Source organism: Populus trichocarpa, chromosome 14, assembly GCF_000002775.5.
Source record: "Populus trichocarpa isolate Nisqually-1 chromosome 14, P.trichocarpa_v4.1, whole genome shotgun sequence".
NCBI classification, from domain to species: domain Eukaryota; kingdom Viridiplantae; phylum Streptophyta; class Magnoliopsida; order Malpighiales; family Salicaceae; genus Populus; species Populus trichocarpa.
In genome coordinates, this window is record NC_037298.2 from 5,138,153 (window position 1) to 5,163,165 (window position 25,013).

Sequence of the window (25,013 nt, forward strand, 5' to 3'; positions counted from 1 at the left end):
ATAGTGATTTTCACTTTTATTTTTATATGGTATTTTTTATTTAAACAAATTGTATAAAACTTGATCAATTTTAATATAATTAAATTAAAATTAAAATGGGTGAGATGAGTCCTGTTGAGCTAACATTGTATACCTTCGCATATTTTACTGTGGATCTATTGTTTATAATTTTTAATTTTTTTTAATTTGATCCTTAAATTTTTTTTTTAGCGATTGCATTTTTTTGGTCAAATTCAATAGCAATCGAATCAAATTTGTTAACTAAATATAAAATTGTAAGACAAGGGATCGTAGTAGAAAATATGTCACAAATGGGTGATGGTTTCAAGGTACACATAAAAAGTTTATTTTTGTCCTCGTACTTTGAAAATTATACTTACTCGGCACCTCAATATTTTTTCAATTAAATTTTGATATCAAAGTTTATTTCTGTTTCTTTTTAGTCTCTGATTTGAGAGATGGGAGATGAGAGGTAGGAGCCATCGGATTTCGACAAGAGAAGAAAGTAAAATGTCGTTAACATCGATCTAGGTCACTAAAATTGTTAATATTCATGTCAAAATGCAACATTTGTTGATGGGAATTCATAATGGGTGTTTATGTATCTTTAAAGTTTGTGAAAAAAACAAATATGAACTCAAATTTTTATATACATGTATTTTAGGTTGATTTCAGTTTTTAGACGGTTTTTTGAGGTCATGGATAGGTTTATCACGGTTCTTATAGTGTTTTTCTATGTGTTTTGGTCAAAATAGGTTGAAAATGAGTTTTTGGGTTAGAAAACTTTAAGCCTTGATTTTTCGGTTACCATAATGGTCTGAATATAAAAAAAAAATCACACAACATGTCGTTTGTTTTTTATAAAAAAAAATTGGAGTGGATGAAAAAAAGACCTATATGAGATGACCTGACTTGCCAAACCTAGCTATGCCAGGCCTTTTGCTTCTTCTTTTTTCTATGTTTTTTTTTTCATATTAATATGCTTTTTTTATTTATATTTTAATTAACTGTTTTTTTTTTTTTTGTTTGTAGTGCCTCTTTTATATTTTAATTAGTAGTATTTTTTTTATTTTGTTTGTAGTGCCTCTTTTAATGATGATATTTTTGTTATTTTGTATGTATTTATTTTTTTGAAAAGATCTTTTTTACTCATCTATAATTTTTTCTTTACAAGTAAACTTTATTTTTTTCAAAAAACAATTATTGCCATATATTATTTCTAATATGTTTAGCTTTGCATTATATATATATATATATATATATTATTTTACTCAGTCAATTTAACATATGTATCTATTTTTATTATCGTTCAATTGAATAAAAAATTTATTTTGATAAATAAATTTAGAAAACACAATCATGTAGATATCTCATTTTATGAGGTGAAATATCTTGATGATCCATTAATATCTCTTAATTTTATTTTATTTTTAGTTATTGTCTGTGACTCTTTTTTTATTTATTAACATGTATAATTGTTGATTTATTTTATTACATGTATGCATACAATTTTTTATTTTATATAAAAACACGTAGAGAAAACTTGTGTATTAATATAAAAGCCAAAGGGTGTGGAAATTTTTTTGTTCAACCACGCTCACTGCAGTATAGATCACAATAGTAATCCACGATGTATTGCTTTTTTCAAAAAAAGTTGTTATCATTTTTTTTAAGTTTATTATTTGTTTAATTTATTTTTTAATATTGATGTGATTGAAAACTAAATTTTGTAATTTATTTAATCTCATCATGTCTTCTTGCAGGGTTAAAGTGAGGGTAGCCGAAGTTGTTTTGGATTACGAGTCTGGTGGAGTGTCTTTTATTTATTATTATTTTTAATTGAACTTAACTTTATTATCATCTATTTTTTTTCTCATAAAATTTTTAAATAATAGTTTTAAAAAATCATGTTATTAAACTTTATAAAGTTCATGGATCTATTTACAAGATTGGCTGGTTGATATGGTTCGCAGGTATGGTGATGTTAACTTTTTTTTTCGATTTCATTTATAGATACTAAGTTAATTAAGAATTTAGTTTTCACAATTCGTTTCGTTTCACTTTCTATAAGGTTATCGGAGTTTCAAAAAAAAAAAACTGTATTGGGTTAATGGTTGGTTTTGTGATTGTTTATTTTTCCTATCACATAGTTAAATAAAAAATAGTTTTGAAAAAGCAAATTATAATTTTAGTGGGGCCTATAACCCGGTTCATGGTTTTGACGTGCTAACTCAAGTTATTCAATTCACAAGTTTGACGAGTTTACCCATCAATCAAATATGTTTTTTTTTGTCCCTTGTTTTTGTTTTTGTTTTTTTAATTTTATCATTCAATACTGGGTTGGTTAGGACATAGACTGCAATGTTTATTTTTTACAAGGTTGCCATAATCTCAAATAAATGTCTATATCTAGGGTTGGTGTCAATTTCACTAGCATGTAATTTTATTGTAAAAATAAAAAAAATAATTTATAAAAAAGGTTATTAAATCCAATAGAGTCTACGATCCAATTTACAGGGGGACCAAGATTGATTTAACATGTCATTGTTTTAATATTTTATTTTAAAAAAATTATGATCTTGAAGTTTTTTTGAAAGTTAAGTTATATTTTTACCGGTTATCCATGTTACATTTGAATTTATAAAATCAATCAATTTAGTGTCAGCTTCTATATGGTTTGATTGGAAACTTGAGTTAGATAAATAGCTGAAAAATTAACCCACTTAAATGACACCGTCAAAAAAAACCTTTGTGCTCGTAATATTTTTTTCAATGTTTAAAAAGATTGATCCGATTGTGGCGGAGCGCACCCGATAAACTAGAAATATGTTGTTAACCAGTAAATGTAGCTTGATTCAAGCGATCAGCGTACGGAGTGATAAATTTTCGTAACAATTATTTTATAATACTATTTATTTGCACCACCGGTATAGTGATAAATTAATCCATGAAATATTTCAATAATACATGTAGTATACCACTCATGTAATCTATCGACCACCTTTGATCACATGTGCTGCACGTGTATTTCACAAAGGTGAATATAAATTCCGAATAAAGCTCCCCAAATTTTAACATAATTATATCTTCATTGTAGTTTTACTTATATATATATATATATGAGATAAGAGCAAAAAATATGGATACAAATAGAAAGTTTATTTTACCCTCTGACCAGGGAATCTTTTTCAATATTAGCAGGGTTTGTAGTATAAATCTTTTATTCCAAAGAAGTCAAAAATAGCATAAAAAACAACTAAGGATCTACCATAAAAAATACATATAATTTAAAAATTTATTGAATTTATTGAATTTTGATGTAATTTTATTATTTTTAAGTTTTAAATATATCTGTTATCTATAAAAAATAAAAATAGTATAAATCTTTTATCCCAAACGAGTAATAATAAAAATATTATTAAAAATAGATCTTTTATTTTTATAAATCTTTTATAAAAAAAAGTATAAAAATAGTATAATAAAATTAGGATAGCATTGAGAAAATAACCGAGGATCTACTATATATAAAAAAGATATAATTTAATAACTTATTGAATTCTGATGTAATTTTATTATTTTTAAAATTTAAATATACATGTATGAAAATTAAAAATCAGGGCATGAACAAAATATATATTCGGTTGTGTTTGTTTCTCGAAAACTGGTTTCTGGAAAACCATTTTTCAAATTTTTTTGTGTTTGTTTGCCGTTAGGAAAATTGGTCAACGGAAAACATTTTTGATCAAAAGAAAATTTGATTTGGTTTTCAGGAAAGTGTTTTTCTTTTATTTTGGACGGAAAATACTTTCCGGAAGTTGTAAAAAATTTAGAAATGTCATATTATTTGCTGATTATATCAAATTTGGTCCTAAAACTTTTGATTGCTATATATATATATATATATATATTTTTTTTGAATATTTGTTTTTCAATTTCATCCATTAGAATTTAATTTTTCAATTGCTATATAATTTTGGTTCTTATTTTTATAATTTTAATTTGCCTTTCCCTTATTATTTTTTAATTGAAATTTTTTATCTATCAAATTTGATCCTCATTCTTTTGATTTTACTTATTTTATTTGAAATAATTTATGAAATGTTAATTATTATTATTTTAATTTCTTCATCTTTTAATTTTTTTATTTTTTAGATTTGATCTTTATTATTTTGATTATTATTTATTTTATTTGAGATAATTTATGAATTTTTTTTTCAATTTCGCTACCATTCACTTTTTAATTTGTAAGATTTGTTTCTCATTATTTTAATAAACTTGAAAAAAATAAAACATTAATAAGTTATTTTCCAGCTCATTTTTCATGACATAACCAAACATTGGAAATTGTTTTCAATTTATTTTTCATTATACTACTAAACATCGAAAAATAATTTACTTTTTCGAAATTTTCTTTTTCAAAATTTACTTTTAAAAATAAAATAAATTCCAACAAACAAATGAAACAAATTGTCTTATCTAAAGGACTCTTCTTCTAACATTGATGACAATGACAAAAAAATAAAATAAAAAAAATAACGTGAATTTTATGAATCTCAGTGAAAGATAACGCAAGAACTACGAATTTTTTTCTGATAAATTTTTATTATTCTTTAGATTTTAATAACCCATCTTTATTAACATGATTTTTTTTAGAGTTTTAATAATTCCAATATTTTATATTAAATAAGGTTTTATGTAATTTATAATGAAAAAAAACAGTACTCTCTTTTAGGGACCATATCGATGTTTTAATCTATTTTTAATCAAAGTTAAATATGAATTTACACATTAGTATTGGCATATATTTCATATTATATTATGATATCAAGAATAATAATTTTTTTTTACACAAAGTATAAATATTTTTTTAATTCTAGGATGTTGATTTTTTTTTAAGTAAGAAAGTATATTTGATATTTATCAACAAAAACTTCTCAATACATGTGATGATTCTTAAAATTCAAGAGTATTTGTATCGAAAACTATGGAAATAAATGACAACTGACAGATGAACCTTCGTCCCCGTACCTCATCTGATCCAAAAAAATAAGCAGAATTAACACACCCGACCCACTCACCCATCCACCACCTCCATCACCAGGAAACTCCGCTTACAGCATTTGCGATGGAGACGAAGAGAGTGTTAGTGGTAGGAGGGACAGGCTACTTAGGCCAACACGTTTTACTATCCCTTTCACGAATCAAAGACAGCGCCCCTTACGATCTCGCTTTCACTTACCACTCCAATTCAAATCTTCTTGAGCCCTTGCTTGACGCCATCCCTCACTCTCACGCTTTCCATGTTGATTTAACTACGGGTGACGGATTCCAATCCATCGCCTCCAAATTTGGCCAGGTACAAACCCCCCCTAGAAAAATTTTACTTCTTCAGTTCTCTTGCAGTTTGTTCGTTAATTTCAAGGATCTGTTAAGTTTTTTTTGAAATGTCTGTCAGCCTCATGTTGTGGTGAACTGTGCTGCACTGTCTGTGCCTCGTGTTTGTGAGAAGGACCCTGATGCTGCTATGTCTATAAATGTACCTTGCTCTCTTGTAAACTGGTTGTCGAGCTTCGAGGAGAGAGATACTCTACTTATCCATTTATCAACTGATCAAGGTTAATTGAACTTAATCCTTTTTTTTTTTTGAAAATTTTTCTATCTGGAGTGCTTAATGTTTAAGGTTTTGTTGGGTTTTGTTATGTTGGCAACATTCATTGAGTAGGTTTCTATCAGGTCAATAAAGTTAGAGAATTGGAAAAGTGAAGCATTATATCAAATCTTCAATACTAGATGGGTTTTTGTTTTCTTACAATATTTGTAGAATACAAATGATGAACCCTTCTGAGCAATTTCAAATTGAATAAGAAGTTGTTCATTAACTTTCCAGTCCTTCTAACATCACGTGGATCTAAATGCGAGCAGTAAGTATTGTGTTGCTGTTGGGATCGTTACTTTAAGTTGTTATATTTCCACCATCCCGATGCATATTGATTTGTGCCGCATCAATGTTTTTTCCAATGTGAAGCCCAATTGGAATGCGTCTCTGGTTTGATCTATTGATCCTTTTATTATTGTCTTCTACAATCAGTTTATGAAGGGGTGAAATCATTCTACAAGGAAGAAGACGAAACTGTTCCTGTTAATGTGTATGGTAAATCAAAAGTGGCAGCAGAGCAGTTTATTTCTAAGACATGGCCAAACTATGCAATATTGAGAAGCAGTATCATCTTTGGGCCACAAACTATCTCTCCCGTCCAAAAATCACTTCCAATTCAGGTGCTCAGTTGCTCACATAGAATGCAGACCTTACATTTGTACTCTTATGATCTTATCGCTCTGTATTCCCTGTCTTGCGAAGATACAAAACGAATTGGATTCTGTGGTTACCTGTTGTCTAACTGATATGTGACATCTAATCGATGCAGTGGATTGATGGTGTCCTCTCCAAAAAAGAACAAGTAGAGTTCTTCCATGATGAGTTCCGCTGCCCAGTGTATGTCAAGGATGTTGTGACCATTATACTGTCTTTGATAAACAAATGGATAATAGGTATGCAGTTACATGCATCTATATTCACACATAAAAAAACTACATGCTTCAGCCCAACATTGATAAACTACACAATGCTCTTTACATTAGGTAGAACGTAGAAGAACTTTTGATGGGAAAGCAAGAGTTACATTTCATCTAATGCTCTGTGTTTTGACCTCTTGAAAGAGATTACATTCATTAAAGTAATCATCTAACCTGGCAAAGCTTCTTCTTTTCAACATTTTTTTTATAATGCTGTCTTTTCTGTAAACCTCCTTTCTTTTCTTTTATTACTTTTCCTTTGTGCACGTTTTCTCTTATGTAAACAGGGCGTGCACCTCTTGTAAGAGCCTGGGACAGCCGGGGTTTTACTCACTCATCTAGGCTCACAAAGTGCGCTTTCCGGGGGTGGGGTTTCCTCGAATCCAAAAAAAAAAGTTTTCTCTTATGTAAAACTAAATGGTGTTAAAATAAGTTGCTTCTTTATTTGCTTATTGAAGTATGATCAATTGTACCAACATGTGATGGGAATGTAACTGAAATTCGTAGCTCCCCTGTAGTTGTTAACTAGGTATTTCTTTATTGGCATTGTACTTCTTGATTTTTCCTGCCGCCTGTTTGCCTCTGTGCTTTGACATCGGATCTGGCCCGATCATCCTGATATTGGTGGTGCTTGTCCTAGAGGGTAAGCAGATGAAGTTGCTCTTAAATGTTGGTGGACCTGACAGAGTATCTCGTGTTCAAATGGCTGAAACTGTTGCACATGTTAGAGGATACAACACCTCTTTGATCAAGCAAGTATCTGCATCTTCGGTAAGCAGATGAAGTTTAATAAGGCCTTTTCATTTGATTGTCTGTTGTCCTCCTGGTTCAGGCATCACTTGATTATCATGTATTCATCTGATTGCTCCTCAATCCATCAGATAATTTACTTACATGTTGTTCAATTCTGCCTTTATCCTTCTCACTGTTCTTTCACCTCAAAAAATACATGGAATATACATTTATTCTTCTTCCGGTTAAGAATGCACCTTTCTCTTTGGCACATGTGCATGTGGTGGCACTTAAATATGTAACACTTATTTTTCAGGTTTATCGTGGAGTCTCATCGCCAGCTGACATATCCATGGATATTTCAAAACTGATTCAAACAGTAAGTATATCGCCCACCTCATTCAGAGATGGTGTCATACTGACACTTGATTCAACTTAAATACATTGAGATATATTTTAGCCCTCTCTCATCATCACATGGAAGCTACTGCTGAGGATATAGCATGGATATCAATTTCCCTTTTGTTTTGCCAAACTGGAGGATTCATGAAAGGTGGATCTTTGTTGCTCGTGCTGTGAGACATTCAAGCTGTAAACCTGTTCATTTTCTCAAATTGTACGAAAAATGTAGTGTATAAATAATTGTATTGTGAATTTCCATCTCTTTGCTTCTTTGACCAGTGCCCGCCCCCCCCAAAATAAAATACGAAAACAGAGATTTCTTCAACTAAATTATGCAACTTGGGAGTGGACTATGCAATTTGTCATTTTTAAGTTCAGATTTTCATGGCTTGGGAGAGTACCAGCCTATGAAATGTGGCAAGTTAGAAAGCAGGCTGAGGAGAAAGATGACCCTTGTAATTTTATCAGCTAGAGCATTCTCTCTTGCCCAATGTACTCGGTAGTGGAGACATGCTTGAAAAATTTGAAAGAGAAAAAAAAACCCATAAAAGTTATTAGTTGTGGTTTTTAAAATTAAAAAATAAAAACCACAAGAAAAATGCTTTCATTTGATAAAAACGAAGAAAACTCCGAACAAATATGGGAGGAGGCGTGGGTGCTAACATAGGAGCCCAAATGCTATTAGGCCTTTTGTTTTTTAAAAGCCCTTTCTTACTGCCTCACCTCGTCAAGTCCGGAGAGTTGGGAAGACAAAAATACCCTCCAGAGCACGAACGACATCAATTCAAGGCAAACACACTCACGACACACCAAACGCCTACTCCAGCAACTCCACCGTCCACAGTACTCCACGCTTGGAAGGAATCTGGAAAGGAAAGATCCCAACAACTATAACAAAGCAGAGCCCGTCATCTTCATTTTCCACTCTCTCTCTCTGACTATTCATCTCGCTGGTAAATTCTGCTAATTTACCAGTAATTTATTTGTCAGGGTTTTTACTGTAAAAATAACTCAAATCCATTTTTTAGCGAGTGACCAACCCGATCGAAGATGGGAGGAGGAGGAGCAGAACATGGACACGGAGCTGAGGGGGCCCACGGTGACTTTAGGGCGAAGGTATGGAGCATGAGTGGAGGTCCATACTGCAGACCTAAGCACTGGCGCCGTAACACCGCCATCGCCATGTTCGGCGTCTTCCTCATCTGCATTCCAATCGCCATGAAATCCGCTGAACTCGAGGTCTCCCTTCTCATTCTATTAATTTTATATTTTCTTTCTGTTTGGTTGTGGGAATGGTTAGATGTTTGAATTCTGGATCTTAGATCTTTAAAACAGTGTAGTAGACGGCGATTCAATTAGAGGTGTTGACATACTTTTGTTGGTTTGGTCTAGTTAATCGTTTTTAGGTCTAATTAACTTGTTTTAATCTTCTGATTTTCGGTATCTTCTCAATTCCTATAGAATTAATATCCAATATTGGTTCTTATTACTTGGTTTAATTAACTGCTTAATTAGTGTTAAATAGTGAGGTTTTCCATGCGAAGGATTAGCTATCATTGGGACACCGGGCAAGCAATGTTGTTGTTGTTGGTGGTGTTTTTTTTTTGAAGTAGAGGTTTCCTTGAATTTTATGATATTATTATTATCCATTTTGTATGCAACTCATATGACCCATAGCTATTGGTACTTCCTTTTGTTTCTGTATGTGGACGGGTGCCTCTTGGCGTCTACATTAATCGATCCTTTAACACTTTTACTCATCATAAAGGCAGCAACAAGTCCAGTATCTATTCAATGATTAGCTGTATAAATAAGTGGCTTACTGGTTGTTTATTACAAACGTGGAGTCCTTGAATTTTGTGAGATTAGGTATTTCAAATATGTTCATATGGTGTAAGTCTATGAGATTGTAGTTCCTTATGTTTCTGTGCACGGGCTGTGTTCTGTGGGAGACAACATTAAGTTTCTTTTATGCATATTGAAAAGGATTAGCTATATTGATTGGTAATCTTATATTCTTGTTTCCAACATGTTGGGTTCCTTCCATCACCACCAATGCATTGCAACTCTCCACCCCTAGCTCTCAGAAAACCCATTCACTTTCAACTTGTCTTTCTACTAATTTCCCTTGTAAGCTCTCCAGCAAGTACTTTGGGATTAATACTCCTCCAGTCACATAATGATGGGTCCCAGTTTCATGTGAGTAGGGCTCCTAGAGCACCTGTAATTTATTTTGCTTATGTTACAAAATTTTGTTGCTCTAACTTTCAATAGCTCTTCTTGCCAAATGATAGAGGTTCAAATTGATAACATCTCACTTGTTTCTAACATGAATAGCAAAGACGATCGTTTAAGCTTTCTCAAGTCAAATGTGTTTTTTCTTTACTTGATTTTTGGTGGTCATGACATTAATGCAGTCGTGAAAAAAACTCAGACTAGATATGGGCTTTCCATGGCTGCGTTTTAGTTCGTGACGGGTCTTGAATGTGGGTTTATATCTATGGCCTGATTTGTTTCTAAAAAACAAGTTCCTTGTAGGAACAAGATGCTCCGATACTCAAGTTAGTGAATGCAAGGGAAAAAATGTATGTAAGAGAAAATAAAATGAAGTGGTAGAGAGGAGAAAATTCTTGTGTAAAGCTGTTTTTGTCTCCTGAAGGATGTGTAGAGTCCATGACTTGAGTATTCTTACCCAGTCCTTGAACTTTCTTCATGGAGAAGGATAATATTTTATTGGAAAATTGAGTCATCTGGTGTTGGGCCATGCTTGTCATTGATGGAGATATTGGTGGTAACATTTTCCTTGAAAATTGAGGGTTGTTGTGCCATGTGTGCTATTGGTGGAGATGTTAACAAATTATAGTACTAGGAATAACCATTGGCTAGAAAAGCAGTGCTTGCATTGCATAGAAAAAGTACCACGTGCATAGAAAAAGTACTGTGTGCATGGAAAGTTTGTGTGCGACTCTTGGAAACTTGAAAAAATGCATAAAGATGTGTGTTGAGGCAAGAATAGACATACCAAGGTAAGTCAAAATTGAGCTGGGGCTCGAAATGCTAGGTTTCTAGCTGTTTGGGCTTGACCTAAATAATTGAAATGCGGGTGCGTGTAATGCACACATCAATGAGTTAGCCATACACTGCCTTCGGGCAGTAAGTGTGGCCCACTCTAGCCTCAATGATGGTCTTCTAAGGTGTCAATAGATTCGTCTCTTCGAGATCTTTTTGATAGTATTAGGATGTCGTCATCGGAGCTTGGGTGTAACCCCGACGTCCCATTCTTTTTTTTCTTTTCTTTTCTCTCTCTGCCCTTGTCTTTTTATGCCATCTCATTTATTCTTCAAACTATTGGATTGTTTTTGTTTTCACATGGTATAACAATTTGGATTGAATTGTGTTCATTATAATTAATGGGAGGGTTGCGTGGGACATGCATAATTGTTCTGGAAATGCATGAAAATGCATGACCCTTCCTATCCATGTGGGCCACCCAAAAGGCTAGGACTCTAAATGGCTAGATTTTTTTTTAAAATTTTTCGCTGCACCATCATCTCCCACGTCTTCTACAAAAAAATTTCATTATGAAATCTCCAAACATATCTCTAGGTCTGTAACGAAAAATCTCCATGGCAAGATCTTTGTTTTTTCATTGAAATCTCCATGTTTCCATATGAATTCTGTCTCCAAACACATCTCCCATGAAAATCTCTATGGCAAGATCTCTATTGAAATCTACACGTTTACATACAACATCTCCCTGCACAATTCTTTAACACTACTTTCACACAAAGTATTCTCTACTTTCTAAATAATAATGTTCTAAGCTGTGAGATGAACAAACAAACTCATCAAACCCCCCATCTCTCTTACAGGCAAACAAACTCTCTCTCTTACATAAATGTTAACAAAAATTACTAGGACTCTTATGGAGGCCTCTCATGCAGGCATAAAAGGTAACATTTATAAAGTAAATATTCCTCACTTTTGTTAGTCATAGTCTCCCAAACATGATTGTTTGGGTGTTTGAAAGACCTGGGAGGCAAATGATGGTGCAACAGGAATAAAAAAAAATTCTAGTTGTTTAGGCCCAACCCAAACAACTTCAAGTTGGCGTAAACATATAGTAGTCCTAGCCATTTAAAAAACATTATAGGTGTTTGGGCCTGACCCGAACAACTATTAGTTTGCCCAAATGGCTAATTCTGCATGTCCCGTGCAATCCTCTAATAAATTGTAATGAACAAAAATCAACCTAAATTGTTACGAAGACTCAATAGCCATGAGAGAAACAAAAATAATTCAACGGCTAGAAGAAGAAATGAGATTGCACAAAAAAACAAGGGAGGAAAGAGGAGGAGAAAAAAAAGAAATGAGATCACACCTAAGCTTCGATGACACTCCTAGTACCATTGAAAAAATCTCAACGAGATGAATTCATTGGCATATGGGAAGGCCGCCTTTGGAGGCTAGAGTGGGCCATACATGTTACCTGAAGGCACGAGTGGCTCGCTCGCTAATGCGTGCATTGCACCCGCCAGCATTCCAGTCGTCTAGGCTTTTCCCACATGGCTGGATTTTTAGTCGTCTTGGTTTGCCTGTACTGGTAGAAATCCTAGCCGTTTAGGGCCTAGTCCAAATGGCTAGCTTTATAAACCTTTAGTGCTATGCTTGAACGGCTTGGAAAAACCTAACATTTCTAGCCTTGACTCAATTTCAACTCACTTTGGTTTATCTAATCTTGTCCCAACATGCCTTAATGCAATTTTTTCAAGTTTCGAGTAGCCACCCACAAACTTTCCATGCATATAGTACTTTTACTATACAGTGCAAACTAGTTAATGATTATTTTCTGATAGCATCTCCACCAATGATGTGTCTGGCACAATAGCCCTAACTTTTTAATAAAATGTTGTCACCAATGTCTCCACCAATGACTAACATGACCCAGTATCTACTGACTCAATTTTCAAGGAAAATATTTTCTTCTTCATAAAATAAATTCAAGGACTGTGTATAAATACCCTAGTCACATGAAAGAACAAACAAGTCCTGGACTACATACAGAGACTCCAGGAGAACAGGTCTCACATAAGAATTTTCTCCACTCACTACATTTTATTTTCTCTTCCTTTCATTATTCTTCCCTCTACATTTACTAATTTAAGCATGAGTATGTACCCTATACCCACAAGGAATTTGTTTTTTAGGAACAACCCAAGTTGAAGATAAAATCCTACATTCAAGACGAGTCACTAGCTTAAGACGTAACCAGGAAAAGCCCATATCTAGTTTGAGGTTTTTTCATGACCGTATTAATGGTTTGGAAACTAAACCCTTTTCATAACTATCACAAAAAATTCTTTCCATGACAAATGATTTGGAAACTCCAGGACATAAGGGAATAACTAATCTTCCTAGTTCATGGATTCTAGCTTCTTCAGGTCTCCACCAACTCTCTTATCCATGGCAAGTGCTCAATAATGTTATTCTAGTTATATAAGAACAACTTCATGCTCTTCCATTCCATCAACAAGAGATACAACACATAGCTCCATTACATGTACTAGTTGCACAAAGATAATTTTAGTTCCCCAAAGGGAAAAGACAAAACGATGTGTAAATTAGGTATGATACCCCAACTCTCCAAAGAAGTCATTCTCATTATGAAGAGCACTCTTTAACGAGTCATAATCTTAAGTGTGACTATTACCATGAATCTTCTTCAAAGTCTCGCTCGCATGCTCTCCTTCGAAAAAGTTCTAAACATGAGACGAGATTAGTAACTGCACGAGCTCCTAAGAAAGAATACCATTCACACCATGTGAGAGACTCTACTTTGTCAATCACCGAGTGTTACACACTCATCTCTCCAAAAACTGTCTCCGCGAAGGCCAACTTGGATAATTGCGATGACTTTACATATCCTAAAGAGCACATACAAAATGGTAGAAGCATTCTATAACTTGCAATGCAAAAGAATTACGCTACATGTAAAATTTTCCCGACAACATTTCATGGATTTGTTGAGGTATGGTATCACAATCTTGAGTCGGACTTCATCTTTGGCCTTCATGATCTTTGTGCTAGGCTCATCTATTGTTTCAACACTAGTTTTTCAGCTAAAACATTCTTCACCATCACCGAACGAGAAGATAAACACTAAATCATATCTCCAAAGATTTAACGAGGAAATGCTAAACGAGGAACGATGGTAGATCTACTCGAAACCATTGTCATCGAAGCTCTGATCAATGGAGTCTACAACTACCTTTTCTGGTAACGCTTGTACACTCTTTTTGACAAGACCTAATGTGAAATAAACAATGGAGAACTATACTCAAGTAGAAGAAGCAAGTGTCATTTCAGACCGGGACACCCTCATTTTCAGAGAGCATAATCCCAACAACACCATCAATCTCTCACCAAGACATCTAAGAGGAGCATTAAGAGATCCATTTGAGATAGTCATTCTCTAAACTCTTGACCACACCTTTTACCATTATTTCTTGCCATTTAGGGAAATTATTGTGCAATACCTTCCTCACAGTAAAAGTGGCATGAACACATGGAAATTCTAATAGGTTTTGTCACTTTCATCTTGATCACGATCATGACACTGAGGAATGCCCCCTGAAAATGAAGATAAAAAGATTGATCTCCATGGGATATCTCCATCATTTTGTGAAGAAGGAGATGCGATCTAAACAAACAGGAAAAAATCCTCATAATATGCTACCTAGATTAGATAATTTTTAAAAATTATATCTCCACTACCTTTTAAATAAAAGTAATAATGTTTCTCCATGTCTAGTTTATATATCATTTATATATCATATCACATAGGCACTGTTCTAATGAAGGAATGCACAAGTTTCTTGTATATCAAAGGAAAAAAGTTTTGATGATTAAAGTTCTGTTTAGTTGAGTCTGGGATTCTGCTGGAGATGAGTGTTTGATTGTATCTCAAGTAAGCTATTCTTTTTGTCTTGCGCTTGACTGTTTTAAAGCCAAGGTGTTTAACTACTTAAGCAACCAAATTTTAGCTTTATCTCATTGTTCCTAATTTGACCATCACGCATCCAGTTTTGTTTCTGAGCTATTTTCTGAACTATATACTTGTTTTTTAATGTTAGTGAGCGCACTATTCCGTCCCTGGGGTGTCTTCATGACCTCACTCTTAAAAGTTGAGGAACAACTTGGTCACTGAGACTGGTGGTATGAGTTGATTGAATGTTGATCCATTCCTGAAATGCTGTGACTTGTGAGATAGTACAAAAAGATTGGGAGAATAGATTTTTTAATTGATCCTATGATGGATTGTAGCCTTGATCTCCCCCTTTTTAGGTTGAAAGGAACTAGTTGATATAGAGGTTGTATAGACTGACAGGGAATGGTCGAACCATTCTTTGTTTTCTATCGAGAGACTGCAACATTACTGTTATGGAGCTCTCTTCCTATCAAATAGACATGATGCTGATGTTTTTTACGTGAATGGATATTTTGGTTTTTCCTTCTTTGTTTCATACTGTGTTCACTTAATTTAATGACACCTTTTGTTACAAGGATGAGTATGATCTACGCAATATGTGTGGAGCTTTTCTAACACAGGTCCAATGCTCCAGTAGTAACTGAGCAGAGTAGGGAGCTGAGAAGAGAGAGAATGTTAGCAACCATCTACTTGTCTATAATTTATGTTTGGGGTTGAAATCATAATTTGGTTTCTGTTAAATACCTGAGAAGATGTTTTTATTGCAGCAACGGCCACATCATCCTGTTCGCCCAATTCCATCACAGCTCTGGTGCAAGAACTTTGGGAATAAAGATTACAATGACGTGCAGTAACTTTTGGAGCTTCAGTTGTAACTTTCAGCATGGCAAAGCGCCCGTTGTATCTTTTGATTGCAGGTTTCAGTAAATTGAGAATGTTCTGGTAATACTAGAATAAGATTTAAATCGTACAACTTAAGGAGTGGGTATGATCATACTGTTAATAAATTGCCCTGTCCTATTTTCTGCCATCAAGAAAATGTTGAAACTGATGTTTGAAATTGCAATTTTGATGCTATTTTTTTCCTTTCTTTATAATCTGAGCCATACCATGACTTCAATTTCAAAGGCTTGACTTTGACAATGCAAGAATTAGCAGAGTAACGAGAGAAGGTGAGAAAAAACTGATTGACTTGTGTCGTCGGGTGTGAAAGCTTGTTAAATAGTAACAGTTACCAGATCGCAGCAGAAAACCTTTCTAGCTACGGGTGGCTCAGGCTGTGAAGAAGGGCTTCCAAGCGATCTCATGCAAAGGTGGCCAGGACTCTTTATTTCAGGTGCAAGTGACCTTCTCCATGTGTCGCCCTCGACCACAAATAAAATGTCGAAAATGAGATGAGGGCAACCTTTCCTCGTAATGAAGGAAAACCAAGGACAAATGAGCAAAAGACCATCATCACTTGCCGCCACTGGGAAAATGACCAAAAAAGTGTGCCTTTCGGAGTGTTTGGTGCTTTGGTTGGATTTGTTTTAAAAGATTTTGAAATTTTTTTGTTTTAAATTAATTTTTAATATGTATTTTTAAATTATTTTGATGTCAAAAATAAATAAATAAAAATATTATTTTCATGCTTTTACAAGCATAAAATATTTTGAAAAATATTTTCTATAAGTATTCCAAACACCTATGAAGTACTTTTTGCGATGACTATTCATTAGGCAGGTGAGGAAGGAGTTTTTGAGCTGTGAATTTAGTGAATATTTGAGAATGTGATAGTTTTTTGTTTTTAGAAACGAATTTTTATAGTGATTTTTTATAATTTTAATATACTGATATAAAATAAAATTATTTTGATATATTTTTAATAAAAAATATTTTAAAAAACATTATATACAAAAGCACAGACTTATAATTCTTCAATGTTTCAACGTATTTGCACTATATTTCAGGAACAAGATGGATCAAAGGTGAAAGATAATACAATAGAATGATCAATGATGCGATCTATTTGGGTGAGACTCTAAACAATCAGATGCCTATGATCCAAATTTGCTGCCTGGCAGCTGAAATTGACTGCAAGCTTGGGGTTCTCATTGAGCGGTCAAACAGTCCCAGCTACGTCGCAAAAGATGATTAAAAGAAACAGAAGAGTGAAAAAGGAAATATGCGGAAAAAAGTTAAGTGGCGATGGACGATGATGGTGGTGTATTCTTGACCTCCTCGGGTAGAAACAATTGAACTTTTTTACACGGGATCCACACGACGAAACCTACCCAGGTACGCCCAAGCTAGATCTTATTTATGCTTTATTTTATTCTTCCAACAGCATGAACTTTTAAAATTTAATAATTTTTTTATTTTTAAATTAATTTTTAAATATTTTTATATCATGTGCTATTACTGAAAATAAATTTTAAAAGATAAAAAAATAATATTTTAAATCATTTACAAATAAAATTTATTTTACAAAACAACCTTACCGTACTCTGAAAAAGACACCTCTGGTCCACCCTTTGTCGGAGACGTGGATGCATGAACGAGGATTGACGTTTTCTTTGTAGGGTAGGAAAAGAAAGGATATTTCCAGAACAGCCCATAAATGATCAGATAAACAAATCTGGTGCGTAATATTTCTAGTAAATACACTTTGACCCCGATATGATAGTTTACCTAGCACTCTTTACTTATAGGAATGTTTGCTCCATGAAAATTGTTCCACATGTATGCCTTAATAGCTAAAATAAAAATAAAAAAGGAAAAAGAAAATCAAGTGTTAACCAAAATATCTGAATCCACGTGGCAGGAATCGACAGGAGACTCGCCCGCTTAAGTGACCGTAACCTACCCGATTCAAATCCAATCCACCCACGTGCTACCGGCCCCCGGTCACTTAAATTCCAACACATGCCCGTCCTGCCCGTTATATCACCGGGCAGCCTCCCCTTTCACAGGCTGATATAAAAAATAAAAAATATTATTTTAATATATTTTTAAATAAAATAAAATACTTTCATGACACGAAGTGAATAATAATTTATCAACTCATTATGAACAGACCTCAAGCGTGGACTTGGTTGAATTATTATTATTAATACCAGTCAATATTTGAGATGCTGTGAAGCTCTTTTCTTTTTTCTTTGTTTTTTAGATTTTTCGATTCAGCTAGCAAGGTCTGCGAAGTTCTAGATTTGATTGAATCGAGGGAAAAATAATGTGGAGGGTAGCGCGATTTGCGGCGTCGAATGTGCGCAGTTCGTCGCAGCGGCGGTTTTTCTCCGCGGCTGCGATTCCTGGTGCTTGTATTGTTCATAAACGTGGCGCTGATATCCTTCATGATCCTTGGTTCAATAAGGTTAACATTTCTTTATTTTTATTTGTAATGGTATTTTCAAGATGGTTGTTCTGCTACTCTGTTCCTCCTTGATCTTTCTTTCTAGTTTATTAGCAAGAAAAAGAAGATCAAGATTTATTAGAATTCGTGAGTTGTAGTGAACCTGAGATTCTGATTTAGCTGAATAATACAATACTGTGATACATTGAAGTTTTTAATTAGGTTTTCTGCTTAGATTGAATCTTGCAATTTCTATTTTTTTTCCTTTACTTCTGGAGTTGGATTTGTTGAAGTGACCTCGTATCTTCTTGAAATCCAGACTTCTAAATGTAATATGTTTTTTTTTTTTGTGAACCATTTTAATACTAATTGCTGTTCACAAAATAAAATCTTTTAATTTTTATTTGATTTGATTTTTCAATTTTTCATGGTTTCTGTTTTTTTTTTTAAGAGCAGGATACAGGATTTCCTTTGACTGAAAGGGATCGACTAGGACTACGTGGTTTGCTTCCACCACGTGTTATATCCTTTGAGCAACAATATGATCGTTTTAGTAAGTTTAATACTGACCTCCTTAAAGTTGTTAGTGTCTGCTTTTCGCTTAAGTAAAATAAAGCTAATGTGGTTATAGAATTGTAAATGTGGATTAAGTTGAAAAATATAAATTGATGAGTGGAATAATCGATCAATCCACAATAAAATTTCCTCTGAGATCTCATAATTCATGAATTAACTAATCAGTCAATTAGTTAGGCTGTTAAATACAAAGTGCAGTAACTTTTGCGAAACATGTTTATTGGAATCATTTGATGTCTCCTCTTTATAACTGGAATTTTGAGGAAAGCTTTTCTGTTTTCTTTTTTGCTGCTCCATCTCTTTAAATGAATGGCCTCTCAGTTTGGCACTTTAACTAACATTATTAAGTTTTTTGTGTTTTGGTTTTTAGTGGAATCATACAGGTCCCTTGAGAAGAATACTCAGGGCCAACCATACAGTGTTGTTTCCTTAGCAAAATGGAGGATCTTGAATCGACTACATGACAGGAATGAGACATTATACTACCGAGTAAGTTCCGTTGCAATTCTCATCTTGAAAATATTAAAATCCATTTGAAATTTAATGTGCTTTACTTTTTATGTCTTTTCCTCTCCAGGTTCTCATTGATAATATCAAAGATTTCGCTCCCATTATATACACTCCAACAGTAGGGTTAGTATGTCAAAATTACTCGGGATTATTTAGACGCCCACGTGGAATGTATTTTAGTGCAAAGGATAAGGGAGAGATGATGTCAATGATCTACAACTGGCCTGGTCAACAGGTACTGTATGAATCTTGAATGAGCGTGGCAAATAATACAGAATCTTCCTTTTGCCTCTCTTCGTTATTGGAGATTTGTCGTTGATAGAGTAATGAAGATTGTGTTTTACTGTATTCATTATACCATAGGACCATAGGTTTAAATTCCATTTGTGTGGTGCAGGTAGACATGATAGTCCTCACTGATGGCAGCCGTATTCTCGGCCTGGGTGATCTTGGAGTTCAAGGAATTGGAATACCTATTGGAAAACTTGATATGTATGTTGCTGCTGCTGGTATCAATCCACAGAGAGTATGTACCCCTCTTACTCTCCCTGCTGGTTTTCTGTGTGTACTTATTAGCTCTGTTTAAATATTTATATATAGAATTTGCTGTTACTATGCTTGTTTTTATCTGCATGTATAAAGATATATTATGAATGACCCAGCTGTGTATGCTTGAAGATCTGGAGTCTCTTTCACTTTAGAAACTATATTTAATTCTACTCATTATGATATATTATTTGCTTTGTTACTTAATCTGTTACCACTTGTAGTACTGAACCTGTGTTCATGGCTAACAGATACTCCCAGTTATGTTAGATGTTGGTACTAACAATCAAAAGCTGCTTGAAGATCCTCTTTGTGAGTAAAGCATGCGAGTTCATACCATTCCATCCCATTTGGATCATATTAATTTATTGTTTTTTTTTTTAAAGAATGAACATATTATATGAAGTGCCTTTTGAATCTGCTCTTTCTAGCAAAAAACCTTATGACTTGTTTTCACAGATTTAGGACTTCGACAACCTAGGCTGGAAGGAGAAGAGTATCTATCGATTGTTGATGAGTTCATGGAAGCTGTTCATACTCGCTGGCCCAAAGCCATTGTACAGGTATTGCCTTTTTTTGAGAGTGTCACTTTTTTTTTCAATAGTGTGTGGTCTCATTCATGCCACTAACTTGATGATTTGGAAAATGTGCCAGTTCGAAGATTTTCAGATGAAGTGGGCATTTGAAACACTGCAAAGATACCGTAAAAGGTTTTGCATGTTTAATGATGATGTACAGGTGAGTACTGAGTACTTGCTGTTGTATGCCAGTATATTATAACGTGGAGCATGTAATTTATTGCCTAGGGCCATACACTATCATGGATGATCTGCAGTTATGGAAACTGTGCTTACATTTGATGTTATAGGGAACTGCTGGTGTTGCACTTGCTGGATTACTGGGAACTGTGAGAGCCCAAGGCCGACCATTGTCTGACTTTGTTAACCAAAAGATAGTAGTAGTGGGTGCCGGGAGGTACTTGCAGAAAATCATTGACTTTCTCATCTTTTTAACCCCCCCCCAAAAAAAAAAGAAAAAAAAAAGAAAGCAATGAACGTACAATGATTTTTCTATTGCTTGCATGTGCTAATCCTCTGCCTTATTTTACATTTTCTTTTTTCCTTCTCACAGTGCAGGGCTTGGTGTCCTTACCATGGCAATACAGGCTCTTTCAAGAATGTCTGGGAACAATGAAATGGCTGCAAAGAATCAATGTTATCTACTTGATAAAGATGTAAAACACTACACTTTTCTTTATGACTGCAGCATTTGCGATATCTTCTCTGACATGCCATCAGGTCTTTATCCTTGATAAATGGATCAGAGATCTGATGGCTTTATGAGATTATTATACTGGAGGCATAATATTAGTGATTTTTTTGTTGTTGGTTAGCGAGGAGAATAAATAGATGTTATTTATGATCAATGGCTATTTGTTGATAGGTGTGTGATTGAAATATCATCTGCATGCATGGCGTCATTCACTAAATTATGTTTGAGAAAGAGATTTGTCTGTATGCAGGGTCTCATCACAAAAGAGAGGAAAAATCTTGATCCAGCTGCAGCACCCTTTGCTAAAGACATAAAAGATGTTGAAGGACTTAGGGAGGGAGCTAGTCTACTTGAAGTGGTAAAACTTACTAGAACTTAAGGCAGAAATTTTATGACCTATGTGGAAAGAAGAAGCATACTGTTTACCTGCTTAACCTCGGAATTATACTCTGTAAATTTGTGTACTATTTTTTTTGTAAGAGTTCTAGTTGCTGACAGCTAAATCCTGTTCAGGTTAAAAAGCTGAAGCCCCATGTGCTTCTTGGTTTGTCTGGAGTTGGTGGGATCTTTAATGAACAGGTAAAGTCCTTGGTCCTTTCTTTTCCTTCATTGTTCTTCATAATTAGCTGTTACTGATGTTTGATGCAGTATTGCCTTGCTTATGACTGGCAGGGGTTCGACTGTCTTTATGGCATTAGTTTTACAACCGTGTTCAGACAAATGAGTTCAACCTGAATTAAAATAAAATACTGAATGAATAATGTTTTATCCCATCTTCTTTAGAAAAGAACTTTGAACTACCCGCAAACATGGCCCTTACTAAGAGCTTAGTAAGTTAGTTTCCATACAGTCCCCAAGTACAAAATTGTGTTGCTGTCAAATAATTATGCATTCACTGTTACCCTTCCATCTATCTTAATATTGATTGGAATGAATCAGGTGCTCAAGGCCATGCGAGAATCAGATTCACCTAAACCTGCTATTTTTTCCATGTCAAACCCCACGATGAATGGTTTGCCTCGGCAATCCCCACAAACTTGCAGAATTTATGATGGCTGCTAGATTTTTTTTTGTTGACTGTCTCTGTTTTCTATGGAACAGCTGAATGCAACGCTGCTGATGCTTTCAAGCATGCTGGACCGAATATAGTTTTTGCAAGTGGAAGCCCTTTTGAAAATGTTGATCTAGGTACATACTTTTGTATTGATTTTTATTTTGTTTGGAAGTCTTTTGACAGAATATAATGATGATCTAGAAGCATTTTTCCTGCTTCTACACGTAATAAAAAGTTCATTCTAAATCATGGTATATTCAATTCTGACTTCAATGATTTATCACCTTCAACGATCATATATGTGTTTGCAGGAAATGGAAAAGTAGGACATGTAAATCAAGCAAATAATATGTACCTGTTTCCTGGGTTCGTGTGTCTCTCTGGTTTTACTCTTTGACTTTTGCCAACCAGGCTTAAATAATGAAGTCTATATATATATATAACTTTATTTCCTATTTTCAGGATCGGTTTGGGAACTCTTCTCTCAGGTGCACACGTTATAACTGATGGAATGTTGCAAGCAGCTGCTGAATGGTATAGCAATGATAATTTGCTCACTTGCCTCCTTTTCCTAACCTGAACCTGTTTTGCTTTATTTGAAAGAACTGTAATTGATACTGTAGAAAGGTCCTAAATGCTTTCAATGAAAGTATCAGTCTACTCATTATGATGCAAACTGATGCGTTGTCCTATCATTATCAAATAATAAGCTGGCTGCCTATTTTTGGGTGGCGTTTGGTGTTACCCCTGCAACTTGTATTTTTGGATTGATAGATCTAGAAGTTGGTATAAACTTTATGGTTGACAACTCTCTCATCCTTTTGCATTATGATATTTACACTTTGATTGTTTTAAGAAGCTGGCTTATGATTCATGCTCACCTAGATGCTTCCAGAATTATTTATTTAGTTGATGTTCTTAAACATCTACTATTGGTGAACAAAAATTACCTTCATAATAAAAACCCAGAAAACATAACACGTGCATCTAAAGTTCTGCAAGTTCTCATTAATGTTAGGTCAATATTTTTTACTGTGTTTCTGAGTATATCACTTGGCTTGAAGTTTCTATTCCCTTTAAATTGCTGATATGATTTAATTTGTACAGCCTCGCTTCATACATGACGGATGAAGAAATCCAAAAGGGCATATTGTACCCATCTATTGATAGGTAATGTTTTCAGATGTAGGTGGTTACATTATTTATTTATTTATTTAATTTTTTTTTGTTTGGGGTGGTGTTGGGGGGGGGGGGTGTTGAGGGATTTCTTCCTGCATTTTGCCTTTTGAAATATTAAGTCTTGCACGACTGCAACCGGCATATTTATAGCATTTATACAAGTTTGCAGACAGTATAATTCTGCAAACCATATCATCTTCCTTTTGGTTCATGTTATGCTAAAAAAACTCATTTTCTACTTGTTGCTTATTGCTGGAATTTGAGCAGCCAATCATTCCATGTAAGGGCAAGGATGGAAGCATATTATCATTTGCTTTCTATCATGGTTTAGATAAACATCATGTAATTAAACTTGAGAGGTAGATTGACAATGGATATTGGATATTAGCTTTCATATTGTAATAAAGTGCAACTTATTTGTAGCCAACACCCATGGTTGCCTTGCCTTACTGGGCAGTTCTCATCATCACAAAAAAAAGTTATGATGTAGGCGTGTTGTTGACCGATGCCATATTGTTAATTATGCAGTATTCGACATATTACAGCAGAGGTTGGGGCTGCTGTTGTGCAAGCAGCTGTTGAAGAAGACCTGGCAGAAGGACATGGTGATGTAGGCCCCCGGGAGCTCAAGCACATGTCAAAAGTATGTTTCATTACTGAGTAAATGCAATCCTTTTGATATAAATATGGCCAGTAAAATACAATTCTATTTTAAATGAACTTATGTTGAAGAAATATGAGAAGTGTTAAACTAATAGAGGAATGAATATATGCAAACATGAACTCCTTTTTCTTTGTTATATATATAAATAAACGCCTTCAGATTTATGATTTCTTTGTCAAAAGTAATTGAGTATTTGCACTCTAAGGCCTTGATACAAGGAAATTACCACCTATTCCTTACATACCTTGTATATAAATTACGTCTACAAGCCTTTACTTGTGAAACAACTCTCTGTAAGAATTATCTAATCAATTATACCGTGTGAATGTTTTGAAGTATCTACTTATTATTGCTGTGATTTTGGATGCAGGAGGAGACTGTGGCATATGTCATGCAGAATATGTGGTTCCCTGTTTACAGCTCTCTTGTTCATGAGAAATAAGGCTCGACTCATCTTTTCCGCTGGGGGTAATTTTCTTCAAACCATGTCTGAAATGCTGCATCCAGCCTCGATATTCTTGGTTTATATTTTCCTGTGAACTCGTAATTTGCTAACTTCAGAAACAGAAGAAGGGCAAGTAATGGAAACAGGAACTCAATATTCTTCTATAGCTCATCTGCTTGAGCTTTGAATTGTTAATGTGAAGGATTTATTTATGTATAATACTGAGCACATTTTCTGGAGGCAGTGTTGCAACTGATCAATTTTGCTTCTTTTTCTTTTTTGGGATTTTGTTTCTAAGATCGATTGCAGCGCAGTTTGCTTTTATTGATCTGATCATCAGATGGTGGGCTTGAATTGAACTGAGTTGAAGGGTATGGGATTTTGAAATAAACCAGCTGGAGCTCTCAATAACCGAGTAAAATTTCGTTCTTACCCTGCTTATATTGAAAGGCCACTCGCGCGCCCCGCCCTATGTTTCAATCTTGGTTGGTTGATTGCACTTAAATTTTGCTTAAACGCGGGTCCATGAGGAAAACCTCATCTTCTCCTTCCCAATGTTCTTTAGGAATTGATTCTTATCATCAAGAAACTAACCTCTACTTCCATTATCGTAATTAAATCATGATCAAGAAATCAAAGTGGATTTTCTTTTATCTCTGACGGCTATTTATGAATTTTTGTTGATTTAATAGAACAACATATGACCTTCACGTCCAATTAATGACAGAAATGGACTCGGAA

At 34.2% G+C, this 25,013-nt stretch overlaps 3 protein-coding genes across 7 annotated transcripts; all 3 read left to right on the top strand.

The window, feature by feature from the left end:
• Positions 1–4,953: 4,953 nt before the first annotated feature.
• On the top strand, positions 4,954–7,965 carry LOC7496942 (uncharacterized). 3 transcript variants are annotated; one of them, XR_008057180.1, is made up of 6 exons: positions 4,954–5,356; positions 5,456–5,615; positions 6,089–6,276; positions 6,426–6,549; positions 6,861–7,344; positions 7,622–7,640. XR_008057180.1 is itself a non-coding variant. In XM_002320071.4 (6 exons), exons 1-6 carry the CDS (start codon positions 5,126–5,128, stop codon positions 7,742–7,744), a joined length of 957 nt encoding a protein of 318 aa, XP_002320107.2. In that variant the 5' UTR covers positions 4,959–5,125; the 3' UTR covers positions 7,745–7,965. The 3 variants fall into 3 exon arrangements, 2 of the variants coding, with proteins under 2 accessions (XP_024440324.1, XP_002320107.2); XM_002320071.4 differs by having other exon boundaries at positions 4,959–5,356; positions 7,214–7,344; positions 7,622–7,965; XM_024584556.2 differs by lacking the exons at positions 6,861–7,344; positions 7,622–7,640 and adding an exon at positions 6,640–6,835 and having other exon boundaries at positions 4,956–5,356.
• Positions 7,966–8,455: 490 nt separating this feature from the next.
• Positions 8,456–15,792, top strand: LOC18105215 (uncharacterized). 3 transcript variants are annotated; one of them, XM_006375266.3, is made up of 3 exons: positions 8,493–8,660; positions 8,736–8,946; positions 15,463–15,792. In XM_006375266.3, the coding sequence occupies exons 2-3, from the start codon at positions 8,758–8,760 to the stop codon at positions 15,547–15,549; spliced, it is 276 nt and encodes a 91-aa protein (XP_006375328.2). In that variant the 5' UTR covers positions 8,493–8,660; positions 8,736–8,757; the 3' UTR covers positions 15,550–15,792. The 3 variants fall into 3 exon arrangements, with proteins under 3 accessions (XP_052302703.1, XP_006375328.2, XP_024440170.1); XM_052446743.1 differs by lacking the exon at positions 15,463–15,792 and adding an exon at positions 15,271–15,369 and having other exon boundaries at positions 8,456–8,946; XM_024584402.2 differs by having other exon boundaries at positions 8,501–8,946.
• A 1,906-nt stretch (positions 15,793–17,698) lies between these two features.
• Positions 17,699–24,532, top strand: LOC7496944 (NAD-dependent malic enzyme 59 kDa isoform, mitochondrial). The gene is made up of 19 exons (XM_002320073.4): positions 17,699–18,047; positions 18,483–18,579; positions 18,973–19,091; positions 19,180–19,347; positions 19,510–19,638; positions 19,910–19,970; positions 20,118–20,221; positions 20,313–20,396; positions 20,527–20,633; positions 20,790–20,892; positions 21,181–21,288; positions 21,444–21,509; positions 21,870–21,942; positions 22,032–22,118; positions 22,296–22,350; positions 22,447–22,518; positions 23,092–23,154; positions 23,692–23,806; positions 24,198–24,532. Exons 1-19 carry the CDS (start codon positions 17,907–17,909, stop codon positions 24,267–24,269), a joined length of 1,824 nt encoding a protein of 607 aa, XP_002320109.2. The 5' UTR covers positions 17,699–17,906; the 3' UTR covers positions 24,270–24,532.
• The last annotated feature ends 481 nt before the right edge of the window (positions 24,533–25,013 follow it).

What these genes read in the sequence shown, in the direction of transcription:
- LOC7496942 (XM_002320071.4), top strand. Translation starts at nt 5,126, where the DNA reads ATGGAGACGAAGAGAGTGTTAGTGGTAGGAGGGACAGGCTACTTAGGC. An exon ending in TCGCCTCCAAATTTGGCCAG is followed by an intron (nt 5,357 to 5,455) that starts GTACAAACCCCC and finishes AATGTCTGTCAG; the next exon opens with CCTCATGTTGTGGTGAACTG. An exon ending in CCATTTATCAACTGATCAAG is followed by an intron (nt 5,616 to 6,088) that starts GTTAATTGAACT and finishes TTCTACAATCAG; the next exon opens with TTTATGAAGGGGTGAAATCA.
- LOC7496944 (XM_002320073.4), top strand. Translation starts at nt 17,907, where the DNA reads ATGTGGAGGGTAGCGCGATTTGCGGCGTCGAATGTGCGCAGTTCGTCG. An exon ending in GAGCTAGTCTACTTGAAGTG is followed by an intron (nt 21,289 to 21,443) that starts GTAAAACTTACT and finishes AATCCTGTTCAG; the next exon opens with GTTAAAAAGCTGAAGCCCCA. An exon ending in TTTTGAAAATGTTGATCTAG is followed by an intron (nt 22,119 to 22,295) that starts GTACATACTTTT and finishes ATGTGTTTGCAG; the next exon opens with GAAATGGAAAAGTAGGACAT.
- LOC18105215 (XM_006375266.3), top strand. Translation starts at nt 8,758, where the DNA reads ATGGGAGGAGGAGGAGCAGAACATGGACACGGAGCTGAGGGGGCCCAC. An exon ending in TGAAATCCGCTGAACTCGAG is followed by an intron (nt 8,947 to 15,462) that starts GTCTCCCTTCTC and finishes TTTTTATTGCAG; the next exon opens with CAACGGCCACATCATCCTGT.